Below are 15601 nucleotides of genomic sequence, written 5' to 3'. Positions count from 1 at the left end.
TTTAATTAGATTGAATCGAATTCGAACGAAAGTACGATGATATGGGTGGGGGATCGAACATTCCATTGCACAAATTATTGCGACAAGAATTCTATGATTGACGAGAATATTTGTTTCGCTCGAATATCTGACAGATTTAAAACATCTAATTTCCTCATATTGATATATCCTGCATTCGTTAATAATTGAATAAACAATTTCAATTTTATCTAGAAAATTCTAATTCTAATTGACTCGTCATTTGTTTTTGTCTATCGAATGGAAAATGCTTAGAAGTGTTTTGTTAAAAAAATATTTTTTATTGAAAATAACGACAAAAAGTAATATTTTAATCGAAAACAAAATTTAATCTCAAAATATTTAATTCACCAAATAATAACACACGTCCACGAATCGATCGAATCGATCAAAAATAACAAGTTGAAAAGGAATGATCGAATTAAAAAACAATTTTCCACCGGGAAAGAAAATTGAATAAAATATTTCCGCGCTTAACCAGACATCGTATATACTTAAAGCGACATCACAATGGCGAACGGAGCAGACGAATTACCAGGCAAATTAACGAGAATCAGAATAGAAAGGTTGGGAGGGGGGGAGGACACTAGTCTGACAAATTACTACTCTCGCTACTTTGCTTCTTCACGGGGGTCAGAGGAGAAGGCGTGTACCGGAAAAGGAATTTCTCTTGTAGGCCAGGAAAATAATTTTGTCCCGGATTACGACTCTGTCAGATTGCTAGCTCATTCTTCCTGCTAATTGCTAACAATTAACCGTGGAACGCGGGGCCAGGCTGGCCGTAAACGTGGCCTGTGTACAGTATGCGTTAATAATGCGTGGCTAATTGGGATTGCGGGGGTGGGCGATGGCCGTTCTCCTCTCTCGTCGTGGACTCGGCCTATTCTGTCCGTTGGCTAACTGGAAATTGGTGTATATCGTTCCCGACTGTTGGCTCGCGTTCTAATTGTATCCCTATCTTTTATGAACGTTCAACGATTGTGAGGTGATTTTTTTTTTCTCTCTCTCGAAATTGCGGTTGATTAAAAGAAATTCTTGTTATAGGATTCTGCCCCATTTTAATAGAGATAGATTCTGTTTCGTTGTATTCATTCGTATTGGATTATTATGTTGATTTTTCATTTCGACGAGATAAATAGTTTCAAATGGCTCGTATAAACTAAATTTTCGTATATTGAATTTTTTAAAAGAATCTAAAATATTCGTTATATAAATGATAATTTTTAATAAATAATCGATTTTATTAATAATCTTTTTCGAGAGAATTTAACTCTGTGATGTCTATTAATAATATCAAAAATTTCGTATATTATTTAATTTGAATCAAAAATTCTATTTCTTTGATAGAAAATACGAAGATTTCGCGAATATTTTCTGAAAATATTTTATCTAAAAATATTACGATTATTAAAAAGAAAAAATTGTAAACTGGATAATATTGTTTGTTCTCGAACGAGTTGATTGGATTTTTCACAATGGTATGTGTCAATAAATGTACCAACAGAGTGTCAAAGTAGTACGAGTCAATGGTATCCCTTCCTACTCTTTATGCAATTCGATAAAACAAACTTTATTCCTTTTTTCCCCTTTATTCCTATATTTAGTTGCCGAGTTTTTTTTAACAAACCGATAATGTTACATTCTATCGACATTCTCGTTTTAAAATGCAAATGTTTGCTAATCACATTGACGGAAGACCTCGATACAGGGATTTAACGGACGTTAATCGTATCTCGACGTTTCTGACATATTTTAACTTGGATATTCTCGCGAATTCTTTTTTCAATTGAAAACTTTTTCATGTTAAAACCATTATTATGGTGAGACAGTAAATTTATTCGCGTATGAATTTCATTAACGGTAATTGAAAGATCTCAATTGTGATATGTTATGAATTCATTTTAATCAATGTAGGTATTTAATTATTCTCTTCGTTTCCTTTTTCATATATCCATCATGTGTACGATAAATCATTCGTAATTAAAAATGAGATTACAATCCAGAAAGCAGTTTCCACGAAATTTTTAAAATACGAACAAAATTCTTGGAAAATTATTGGACAATTTAAATTTTGACAAAAACTTTATAAATTTGAATTTTCTTATCTATATATTTTTCAGCAACGATTGTTATATTTTAATTATCACGCTAAATAAAAGATGACACTTATATCTTTAAAAAAAAATGCTGATTTACTCAAATGTTAAATATATAAAAAAAATCTAGTTATCTAAAAATTGCAGTAAAGTTTTAAAATTTTATAACGATATTTATATGTAATATTTATTTCCTTTATTAAAAAAATTCTTCAAAAACTTTTGTATTAAATGTAAAAATTCTAAATAAAAAAATAAAATTGCTTGAAATTCTTTCCTTGATTCACGCCTAAAAACAAATATATTTATTTCATTCATTTCATTTATACGAAAAGAATTTTAATCTTAATTTATTAAATGAAAAAAAAAAATATTACTCGTCTCAAAAGACATTGGAAAATTCGTTCCATCCATTAATAATCTCATTGAAATAACCAATATATCAATATTTCAGCCTATCTAATCAAAATTTCAATTCTAATAATTACAAGTAGTAGGAACGTGTTAAACGAATCACCGGTTTATCGGAGTAGTCGATATCATTGACCAGTATCGCTTGATTCTCGTCCGCCCGTTTATTGACTCGCACCCCTGCTGCCTAACTCGTACCTCTAGGAAAAAGGAAACAGAAAAGGACAGGAGAGAGAGAGGGAAAGGGAGAGGGAGAGGGAGAGAAAGAATAATTTTGTCTAGCAATTCCGTGCTCTCGTTCACGCGTGTAAACGCTTCTTCTGTCGAATATTTCGCTCGATAAAATGGCCAGCTGACCGTAATTCCGACACGAACTTACTTTAGCCTCGAAACGAAAGTCAGACGCTTGTTACGCGACGTGCAAACGAGTGGCTCGAACGACTCGATATCGATACCTGGCCTGTCCTCCCTTATGGCGGATATCGATTACGCTTTGACGTTTATATTAAAACACGTTCGCGCGGCGAATGAGAAACGTGGGGTCGGAAGGGTTGGCACGAATTTTTCGGGTGGAAACTCGATCGAATCTGTTCGAAAAAGAAAAAAAAGGGAGAGAGACATTCGAGGGATGATTGTTGCTTAAAAGCTTAGTGTACCCTTTCGCGATTTATTTGTAATATTCCAAATTTTTATCTTTTCAAGGATTGTTCTTTATTTTTATTTTTCATCGAACGCGTTTGATTTTTCTTTTTTTTTTTTTTAGAAAGAGAGGGATTTGTTTTTTGATGTAACGAACGTTTGTTTGATGGAAGTTTGGCAAACATCGTTGAAACGACAACACCTTTTTTATCATTTAGTTTGTAAAATAATATATAGAAACTGATTAAACATCGATAAATTTAATTATTGAGATACTTTCTTCAAAATTATACTACAATTGCCCACGAAAACTATGCATTCCGAATTGCAAACTAACTCTCAAACAATCGTCGAAGCTACGAAAAATCCTTTTCCCAAAATCCTTTCCTTCTCTGAAATCTAAGAAGAGAACGTTTGCCAGCGTTGAGCTCATCATTAACGCGGCGCAAACGGAATACGGAAACGATAGAAAGGGACTTCGAAGTCGTCGTCGCCCTTCGAAGGAAACTCGAAAGAAAGAAAGAAAGAAAGAGAAAAATCCTTTCGCGACACATAGCAAGCACCCTCGAAAAAAACTTAACCCAATCTCTCTCTTTGAACTCTAAACCTTCCTTCCTCCCTCTCCTTCCCTAAGGAAAAATTCTACTCTAGTCAACAGAAAACCCTTCCTCGAACGGGAGAAATCCTAACCCTCTCCATAAAATCAAAATATGCTTCCCGTAAAAACGAAAAACTCGAGCGTGGAGCGTAGCTGTAGAAGAAGGAAGCTGAGGATGGTGTGCCCGGTATGGTAACAGGTGAGAAGCTGGCGCAACCCCCTCCCCCGGAGAATTGCACGATCAGGGAAGAGAGTCGGACGACGGTGAGGGTGAGCTGCGCCGAGAGCGAGTTCATCGACCCCCGGACTGCCACCTATGTCCTCCAGGTCTTCGACGCGGACACCAGGCGTCTTTTGGCCTCCGCGACTAGCATGACGCCTAGCATGCTCGAGATCACCGATCTGCCCGCTGAGAGGAGTTACTCGGGCCTGGTTCTCTCGCTGAGGATCATGACGGAGCACGCGATGAGCGACGCGACGGTCCTTCACAGCCCGCACTATGTTCAGGAGGGTAAGATAAAGGAGCACCAAGCATACCCAGGTAGGGGCCAGAGCTAGTGTTCGATTTCGAGTCAGCGTGCGCCATCCGCGCGGACTTTAATAAAGTCTGTTGGGAACGTTGTGTGTCCAGATCCTTTTATCAACTGTCTTCCTTTTTCTCTAGGGGAATATTTTTATTTCCTTTCTTTTGTTTTTCTTTGATTTTGTATTATACAAGATATTTTTTTCTTTTGACGGGATGTAGAAATGTAAAATGTTTTTAGAGATCCTCTAAAAGAATATAGAGATAGTTGTAAAGTTGTGTTTGCCTTAAGTAAAAAAGTTTGAAAATATTGAAATATCTCTTGGTATCTAAGAATTTAAGGAAAATTATTTCGTGTTTCTTTTTTTGTTTCGAGAATGATCCTCTAAATGTATCCCATATATTTAGCAACATCCTGTTTTTCTTTTTTGAGATTGCGGACCAAGATTCATTATTTTCATAGAAATTTTGTAAATATTGTAAAGCGATTGAAGTCGTGGATCATCCCTATCATCCCTAAACCATCCTAAATTTTTCGTCCAATATTTATTTAATCACGGAAGATTAGTTTTCACGATTTTGAAAATAAATTTTAATAGATCATCACCTCGTTATGCTTTTCTTTTTTTTAGAACTCTAATAAAAATCTCTACGCTCATTTGATATTCTGAATTAGTTAACTCTCGATAGGAAAAGATTCTATCAGAAGCGTCAAATCTGATTCAGTGGTACTCAACCACCGAACTAAATGTTGGAGTTGGAGTTACCGGCCATCCCATCTGAAATGCTCGCAAATTGAAATCCGATCAGAATTGCGTTCGAACTAGTTAGCCTTCTGGTTTGAGTATTGCTCGTCATCGATATCTCCAAGCTCATCCTATCGATCCTGTTTCGATGTCTGACAGAGATATCTTCGCGTCGAAGAACAATTCCTAATTAATTCCAAACTTCTATAAGATATTTGACTTGCCATCGAAATTCTATTATTTCCTAATTAATTTAAATTACTGAATCTCCATCTTTTCTTTTTTATTTGATCGATATTCTTCTCGTTTTCTCCCCTCATAGATTCAAGAAATTCGAATATAAACGAATAGTCTTTATTACAATTACTTCATCTCCATTTTTCAATAATATTGCATCCCTCTTACTATCGTTTGATCCTTGATAAAATCTAATCCATGAATTATCATCAACTCAACTCAACTGTACAGTTTCCATTCGATTCCATTCAAACGCAATTTCAAAGCTGGCCTAGTAGAAGAATTACATAATAGAACGCCGCTTAAGTTACTTAACACAAACGGAAATTCACAGTAAGCGTATCCGCTGTCAGTTGAATTAGCTTTAGGCATTGAATCAGGCCAGTAGAGGAGGAGCATCACAGTATCAAATTATGCTGTCAAACGTTGCCCGATAGCTAATCCAGAATTCACGATTACCTAACATAATCCAGACTTAATCTAGGATCATGCGGAGATCGGCCGAGCTGCCGTTTTAATCATTAAATCATTGGATCATCCTGGTAAATCCGACTGAAAATCTGATCCAAAATTAACGTCCACCTACGCCAATATTAACCAGAAACCGAAACTCGGCGTAAACACGGAATCAACATCATGTACAACTTATCGAAATCATCAGGCCCGCGCTTCCAATCAATTCTGACCGGGAATTGATGACGTATAATGATTTAAAACTAATCTCGATCTGATCGATGGATATAGCCTTCCATTTTATCGTTAAACCGGTTAGATCGCCTAATCGTGTTCATCTGATCGCAATAGGAATACTATCTGAGAATAATTTAGCGATAGACAGTCGATTTAGATCGTATTATCTCAAAATGTAGAAGATGAATTTTGATTTCCTTAAAAAAAGAAATTAAATATTCGTCGTATATGATTTCTATAATTATTTCTCTTCTTATATGCGCAACATCTCAAAATTTATTATTCTTTTTCATTTTCCAAAGTTCCAAAATTCTAAAAAGAAAAAAAAAATCTCGTCTCATCAACCATTTCGATCATAATCTTCTACATAATTCTTCCTCGCTTATTATCGATTAAACATTATCAACGAGGGTTTCGACATCGTGATCATAATTAAATTAATAGACGAGCATCCACGTCGCGTGTCATCGGTTATTAAACGATCGTATAGCCATGCTAACCGTTAAAGTGAATCATAAACGGTCCGCGGAACGTGATTACAAAACGTCTTTCAACTAACCACGGGCTAACGCGCGGCCGCGAATATGCAAATGGACGTTCTCTCCGCGAATTCGTGGCGAAAGGTCCCCACGTATACATCCTGTAAACGGTTGGTACGTACACAGAGAGAGAGAGAGAGAGAGAAGAGAAGTCGGGGGGAACTGCCGGTTCCAAGGGACACCGCCAAGGCAACCGCGTGTACGTGCGAACCATCCGGAGGGCGTTCAACCGAAATTGGTCTGCGGCTGAACACGATCCTCTGTACCATAAGATCTCGGGGAAAAGGATAGAGAAAGAGGAAGTCGATAGATTTAGTTCAAGGAAAGAAAATTTTTCCGGGGAAAATTGAGAATTTTGGTTTGAAGAAAATTAACAGGCTTGCCATAAAATTTTCCCATCTAGCGTGAAAGTATGAAGGTATATAGGTATTGCGTTATAATATAAAACGAAAGGATTTCTTGTTGCCAATTTATGGTTGTCCATTTTTAATCTGCAAACGACAAAGATATTTTAATACGTGTCCTCGTAGCAATACGCTTATCAAATTATCTCGAATTAAAAATATTCCCAACGGAATGAGAGAACCGAAGTAGTATAAAATTGTCCTCGAATTAACTGGTTTCCCATCTTGGGAATAGCAGAGAGAGAGAGTGTGAATTCCCTATTCTTGAATTCGAACGACGACCGCCCCCTGCGTTTAATATCAACTTAGAATCACAGGAGCAGAACGAGAGGGCTACTCGTTTAGAGAAGTTTGTGAATTTAAGTGGATTTTGATTAATCTCGAACTTGAATGCCAAGCATAGTTCTGGACAGTGCATCTGAATTCCAGATTCATTTCCGGCGTAACGATAATTCATCTATCTCTGCAAACACGACATCCATATCTGGATAAATCGTATTTCATTGAGAAAAATCGGGTTGAATCCTGGCGAAATCTTCATCGTAATTTCGAAAAATAATTCTATCTAATTTGCAAATAATCTTGTTATTCGGAACTTAAATAAAAAAAAGGAAGAACGTCTCAGATCTATATAATTCTACTCATAATATTTGACCTATTTCTGGCCAGTGATCTAACATCGTTCTAACAACAAGATATTTTTCCTATTTAGAATTTTCCTAATTTCAAAAATATTTCAAAATCACACGATTCAATTCAAAAGATTTTAAATTTGAATTAATTTGAAACTATTCCTCCAATATGACAATGAAATACCATCAATTCTGTTAATTTTTCAAAAGAAAATACAGGAAGAAGAGAATATCATTTCGTCAATCTTTTTCGATCTATTTCCAAAACATTAATACGTTGTGGAATAAACTAAATCGGGTAATTGGCGGTCGGGCAACCACTTACATAGATCAATTCGATCAACTGTGAGAACTGCATGACACAGACACAAACACGAGTGGATGTGGCAGTGTTACACCGGCATGTAGATATAATCGATTAATCCTAAATTAGCCGGTTCAGTTAATCCACGCGAGACATTTGGCATCGAAACGAAATTAACGTTTCCAATACGCGATTACTGTCATTATCTCTCTATACAGACAATAGGAAAAAAAATATTTAGAATCTAATCTTTAGAACTAAACTAATCTAATCCTAACTGATAATTATTACGATAATTTTATGATAAGAAGTAAAAAAAAAACAATAAGAAGCATTAAGATAAAATAAATGTATTATAAATGTACGTCAACCTATGAATTTTATATTTAAATGAAAAGAGAATAATGAAAAAAATATAAAAGATGTATTTTTATCAAAAGGATTAATCTGTAGGAGCAACCTATTAATCCTATTAATCTTATTTTTCCTACTACTCTATAATATTTATATCATTTTCTTGTCACTACGAATAATGAGAAAAAAATAAAAATTATCTGCAATAGAACCGGAAGAAATTATCTTTTTTTGAAACAGAAGACGAAAAGAAGAAACAAAAGAAAGGAAGAAAATGTATTCCACACGATAGTAATCGACTTATCGTTTTAAAAATTTCAAAAAATGGCAAGAGCAGGAAAGAATTGAAAGTGCCTTTACGATCGCTCACGTACATTTTTACGAACCACCTTTTACCACTATTTCATGATCTCTTTCTTTTTTCGCTCTATGATATCCACGTCTTTCTGCGGTGGTGCATTTCGTTGAAAATCTGTCCACGCTTTTAGAATGTCATCATTTATTTGACACGTTTCATTCATTCATTCGTTGAGGTACATTGAATGGTCCATTTTCGTCCTTTCATCCTATTGTCTCGAAAATTGTTGTTGTTGTTCGAGGGAAAACGATTTCCACACGAGGAACAGAGGAATTTCTCTATGGGGCATTTTGAGAGTGTGCTTTTTCCTCTGAAGAGATAACAGAGGGAGATTTCAAGGTTTTGTTCTTGTTGTTATACAATATTTTGGCACATATTATACATTTTTCCAGATAATTTAAAATTTTAAAAATAAAAACTTGATATAATATATTAAATATATTAAAAAATTTTTTCTACTACTTGTTCTTTTTCTTTTTCCTACTTTATAAAATATTGTTAGATCATTTTATAAGAATTAATAAAAATCTAAAAAGAAATTCCAAAAATTTTCTATGAATAAAAAACAATATTTATAATATTATATTTTTTCTTATTTTAATTTTTCTATTATGATGTTAAATGATTGAAAATTAAAAAAGAAATTTTATCATAACTAATTTCACTTATTTTCCTGTATCTATAGAATCTTTTGCATATTTATCGAGAAAAAATCTTATAAAATGTGCCATTCTTTCATGAAATAAACAGAAAACAATAATTTATGAAACAATGAAAATCGAGTGAAAAAACTTAAAAGCACACTATAACTAGCAATGAGAAGAATAAAGAAACATTTATCCAAAAAAAAAAAAACATAATAATTACGAAATATTTTTCTGCTTGCAATAAATGGCGCGCTTTGGCTTGTGATCGTAGATCTATGTTTATCTATTACGTAGAAATCTTGCATGTGAATGGTGGATCTTACGATATCGTAGTGTGAAACAATGCATAGATGATGCACAGCTTCTTTTTATTGCAATTCGATTTAATATTTTAATGAATCTTAAAAAGAAATTTTTGAAACACACCATTTTATGAATCTTTTTCTTTTTTTTTTCAAATTGAAAGAAAAATTTTTTTAATAAACAAAGCTTTTTCTTATTTTTTAGCCTGAAAACAAATTCGTTCACAATTAATATTGTCGTGATCAGAAACGACGGTCAACTCTATGATGAAATTTCATTTACATAATTGTCGATGGTTAAATATGAAACGCATTGGACCATGCTTAATCAGCCCAGTGCTCGTTTATTACCGAGATATTAATCCATTATTATCTGGAATATGAAAGGGGAACGTAAATCAAATTGTAGCTTGAAATTATGCAAGCAAATGAATCATGATCGTGCCCGGGAGTTATTTGAATTTCTTATGTCGTTCATTTCATAAAAACTCGACTATTTAACACCGTTTCTTTTATAATAAAATTCTTAAAAAATATATATTTTTGTATAAACGTAACAATCTTACTAATTTCTAACGTTTTAACATTTAAAATTTTAAAAAGCCAAAAACTTGCAAGCAGAATATTATAGCGAAACAAAAATAAAAGAATAATTTCATAATAATTAAATCAAAATTGAAGAAAAAAACTAATTAACTACTATATTCAAATAAAAAAAAAATATTCATAGCGAATTTTATCAAAAATTATATAATTTACAATTATTTTACAGAGATATGATTCCAATCGCTTTCATAATTCTTCAAACGCGTTTCAACTGCGCCTCTACTGTCTGACCAATCATTGACCCTATTCCACTCGATTAACCACAACTTCTACTTGTCTACCCACGATTATCTTACTTTACTCGTCAAGGCTACCCTTCCCTATAATTTTATAACTACTTTTATAAAAATCCCAAAAATCCAAAAATCGTATCCACGACGAAAATCGTCAATTTTCTTTTTAACTATTATTGTAATCGCGATGAATCGTTTCTTATTATTATTCTTGTAAGAATAACAATCCCGAGAAGAAATCCTATCGCCCCTCGAACAATCCTAAGCGAAAAAGGGAAAAGTGGAAAATACTCATGGTACTTAACACGATTTTCAGCTCTCACGCCAAAGATACTGTCCCTGTCCGGACCACTGTTCGGCATGGTAGTCGGATCGACGGCAGGTGTTCTACTAGTGGGCTTCGTGATAACCCTGGCGGTGAAATTACGGCTTCGAGCAAGGTCTCAGGAGGACAAGGACTCTCACGACGACGGTGGCATGGCAAACCTGGCCGCGTCCGGTACCGGCAGCTCCTCTCCACGTGATAAATCGTCGACCCTGCCTCTCAATTCCGACAGCATCGAGAGTTTCGAGAAGGATCCAGATATAATTCCTCACGCTAACGGTGGGTAATTTAATAAGCGTTCGATGTTAAGTCAATGTGGTGTATGTGTTGTAAAATTGGTTTTACTATTAATGAAGTTTATTCCACTAAAGACATGTATATTACTTCAACAACATGAACGTGTAAACATTTTATACGTAAAAAAATTGGACAATTAAATATGTAATCAATCACTTCAACTACAACAATGAACTATTAGCCTTACTAATTTCTTAAATTTCGTGTATCATTCACAGAAAATTCTTACTCTGAATTGTGCAAGAGTACTTCACCACGTTACGTATTACATCAACCACGATCGGATGCAAGTACTTTTACCAATACAAGCAACGTGAGTACGAATAACTATAAAAACCCTTTATTTCCCACTACATGCATGTAACATACATATGAGATGAAAAAAAGAAACTATTTATATTAAATTAAGAAGCTTAATAGTTTGAATTAGAAATCTCTAGAAATTTCAACAAAATCCTAAATTCATATTTTAGAAAAATGATTTTAAATGTAACAAAACATATTTTACTCTACTCTACTATGAATATATGAATCAAAATACGAGGAAAAAAGAAATAAAAAAACAAAAAAACCCGTATCTCCCATTATATTAAATCAATAAATGATAATTTGCATAATCAATAATGATTTTACAGGGATCAGAGTTAACGTACGCCGAGCTGTCGCTTCGGGGTAACCGACGAATACCTCCTAATTGTTATCAGCCAGTACAGGTATCCAATATTCAACGACCTCAACTACTGCCCATGTCGACTCTGACGCGTAGGCAACCTATCCAGGAACCGACGATTTACGCGCAAGTCGCCAGTCATTCTAAGCCGATTTATGTGCCACCTCCACATCCATACATGAGTCGTAACAATGACGAGACCACGGCAGAAACTCCATTAATCGGACATGACAATAAGGTGACAATTAATAGATCTGTCATACCATTTGTTTTTGAGAACGAGATATCCGATGCAATAACTCTATTTACCCCTTGTTATTTGTTCAAAATTTTTTAAATTCCAATTACAAAATAATATTCTATTAATAATAAAAGGAATCACTATAATGAAATATCAAAGTTGATTCTTTGAAAAAAAATCTACTCTAACTAATCTAATCAATTTATATAATATATAATTTATATTTATATAAATATTTTGAGAAGACGAATACTAGTGAAATATAAAAATATCGGTTATGTCGTTCTACAGCAAATCTACATTTAATAAATTTTTTCATAATTTTAATCAATATAATTCAATGATAATTTATTACTATTATTTAAAAAGAATATATTTTACTTTGAATATCTTTCTTTACAGATTACTACCATCAGCCAATCTGGTAGCTCAATATGGCGTACCGATACGCCACCAGTCTCAAATGCACCAACGACATGATTCTAAAACTTTCGATTACATTCGAAGCAACGTTCTACTCTTATAAACGTTTTTCCACGCACCGTTAATTACAAAAAAAAAAAAAAGTTAAATTCATTTAATAGAACAAGAAAAAAGAAACGAAAAGAAAAAGAAAAGACTATCCCGCACGATGTTCCTCGTAGATCATTTACGCGGAACGACGCGACGTGTATGATATGTTATCGTTAAACTTTCTCGTACATATGTTACAGAAGGTTCTCAATAAATAATGAACGATGAAAGTAATATAAAAACACACGCACACACACACCCACCCACCCACACAAATGTTTGCGCGAAGTATAATACGAATATATTATATATGCTTTCCGAATGATTTGTAATAGAGTTATTATTGAAACGCGGGAATGATCGTCTCGAATCGCGATGTCTCGAAACTTCTTGTCGAGATATCGAGAATTACGATATCTCGAATAGAAACGAATTTTCTGTTTCGCGGATAAAACAATCGATGGCGCAGTAGTAATCGGCAGTAATGGTTCTAATAATTGAAAAGTATTAATTTCGTTGATCCTTCTCAACCGTCCGTAAAAGAAGGGAAAGAAAAAAAAAAAAGATTGAAAGAAGAAATTGCAAAATTTTTTATCATCAACTCGAATTGTAACGATACAAAAATGTGTTCTCATTGTACACTTCGATTTAATTGGTAAGTGGAACACATTTGCGATATCACGAAGTACAATCAAAACGGCGAATCCCTAAGTGTTTTTTCGTTCAGTATTACAAAATATAATTTGTAGAAAATGCGTTAGAATTAATGAGATGATATTTATATGTATACATATATTGAGCCTGCGTCGAAAGTTAAAACGTCTCGAGGTGTTTTTCCGCAGCTTAATTATTTATTGTTAAACATAAATGAACGCGAAAAATTTCGTGTACAGATTTAGATAAATGCGATGTTATTATAACGATGTTATCTAATCATGAATAGAATTTAAAGAGAGAGAAAAAAAAAAAAAGACAGAAATTTTAAAATTTTGGAAGTGATAATATACACGTTTGTTGATTATAATTAGATTCGTTCTATATGTTCGATCGTTGCTCATTTTTGAAGCTTTAACCCGTCCCTGATGGAAAGAAATGATTCTTTTTTCTTAAATGGAATAGTTACTCACTATTTGCGTAATTTTTGTTTAATCTAAATCATTTAACCTAGAAAATGTTATATAGTAAGGTGATCGTATCGTTAAATAAGAAAAAAAGTAAGATGGAGATATGTTAAAATGGAATAATATATTGAAATCGTTTTCTCACTTCCTTTAAAATCGTTATAAATTTTATAATATATATACATATATATATATATATAAACGAAACTCTATCACAAAACCAAAGTACCAATTTTTAATAAGATTTTCGAGCATGAATTAGTATATCATCATTAGCTATTAGCTAGATTTATTCTTTTTAACATTAATATATCATATATATATATATTAATATTAAGTTCAAAACTTATAATATTCTTAGTTTTGTATTATTTTCATAATAATGTATTAATTATATATATATATTATAAACTATCTATTTAATTTCGTATTAATTTCAAAGAAAATATTTTCAATATCTATATTTTTAAACTTATCTTTACTTCATATTTATTGTACATCGTATGATGATATAATTTTATAAAAAAAAATATATATATTTGAAACAAAAGATATGATCACCCTACGTTATAGATGAGTTACCGACAGAAGGTTGCACATTTGAAATGAAGAAACAACACAGCTTAACGAGAATAGATTTCTCGGATGTTAATAATTCATTTTTTAAGGATAGGTGTTCAGAAGACTGAGAATAGAGAAAAAAAAAAAAAAAAAAAAAAGAAATGAGCAAAATGTGCAAACTTTATATTGTGTAATACGTGCCATATAATTGCAACGTCAATTGAAAACGTTGCATGTCGAAATATTTCGAGATTGTTACATACCTAGATATTATATGCGTGACGTTAGCTTGTTTCATCACTTTTAATATTTTATGCCTTTCATTTTATTCCTTTATAAAATCGAATCATTTGTAAACGATTGACGGATCATTAAATTTTTTTTTTAAATTATATCTTATTGTGATTGGAATATTCGTATATATAAAAAAATTGTTATAAAGGATATAGACAAAGCATTCCATTATTTACGTCTAGATCCCATTTCTTTTAACGAATCCAATATGAAAAAAAAAAAAAAAAAAAAAAATAGTAGTTCAATCTAAAAAATCGAATTATAATATTTTTCGGAACTCGCAAACGATTATCGATAATGTAGCATTCTAACATACCATTACTTTAGTCAACGACATTTTTCATATCTACTCTATTTACGTCTTTAACATCCAATTAAACAATTTCTTCCATTCCGATCAATTCTGAATTATCTACTAAGCTCGATTCACAACACGAATTTTATACCGTTTTTATATAAATCGAAAAACTGGCCAGAGAGATATTGAACGAGATCAGATATATATATGTTTAGAAATGTTATGCAGTTATAAATCTGTTATGCAATGTTAAATCTGCATAACTTACCGAAATAGTGTGTGAATAATAATGTAAAATAATGAAAATGTTGCTGTCGCGGTACAAATTACAGTTAAGTCGATATTCGTTCGAATCGAATATATAAAATCGAACAATTCGACTTCCTTGACTAACGACGAATGAACTGTTCACGAAATTTTCTTAATAATCACGAATTGATCAGGGTTTTTGAGTAAGCGCACGAAAAAAAAAATTACACTTTCGAATGTTCTTTAATGCTATCAAACCGTTCGTGTATGCGAGATAGAGATAAAGAATGAACGCAACAGTGTGAAGATATATATAAAAAAACAAGAAATAGAAAAAATAACAGGAAAGTGGTGAAAAGAAGAAAAAGAAAAGGAGGAGAAGAAGAGAAATATTCAGTATTTTGTCAAAAAATTCATTATTACCAGTGTAATGAAAGACTTTGATATATTGTTAGTATGCGTTGTAGGTTACAGAATGAATTTAAATATACATGATATATAAACATACACACCTATAAACGTGTGTATGTATAAAAGATAATTAAAATCTTATAATTTTAAATGACTTTTAATATAGGTTTACTTGTGTAAAATAAGGGAAAAAATAATTGTGCTCAATAAATTTCAATAAATAACGATTTTGCCTATGCCAATAACGATTATTATTGTAATTATTTTTGTATAGAGGAGTAAGA

General features: G+C 32.6%; 1 protein-coding gene across 4 annotated transcripts in view; it reads left to right on the top strand.

Moving 5' to 3' along the window:
* LOC408824 (immunoglobulin-like and fibronectin type III domain containing 14) overlaps window positions 1-12947 on the top strand; it is a 416641-nt gene extending 403694 nt beyond the window's left edge. For 2 of the 4 annotated variants that reach the window (XM_026440918.1, XM_016912263.2), the window contains 5 exons: window positions 3962-4303; window positions 10654-10941; window positions 11178-11272; window positions 11595-11867; window positions 12273-12947. In XM_026440918.1, coding sequence (XP_026296703.1) covers window positions 3962-4303; window positions 10654-10941; window positions 11178-11272; window positions 11595-11867; window positions 12273-12350 — 1076 coding nt within the window. In that variant the 3' untranslated portion in view covers window positions 12351-12947. The remainder of the gene's footprint in view (window positions 1-3961; window positions 4304-10653; window positions 10942-11177; window positions 11273-11594; window positions 11868-12272) is intronic. The other 2 variants (XM_026440919.1, XM_026440920.1) reach the window with 2 other exon arrangements.
* Window positions 12948-15601: the final 2654 nt, after the last annotated feature.

Source organism: Apis mellifera, linkage group LG5 (assembly GCF_003254395.2).
Source record: "Apis mellifera strain DH4 linkage group LG5, Amel_HAv3.1, whole genome shotgun sequence".
Taxonomy (NCBI): domain Eukaryota; kingdom Metazoa; phylum Arthropoda; class Insecta; order Hymenoptera; family Apidae; genus Apis; species Apis mellifera.
The sequence above is the reverse complement of the archived record's forward strand: the minus strand, read 5'-3'. Positions and strand labels throughout refer to the sequence as shown.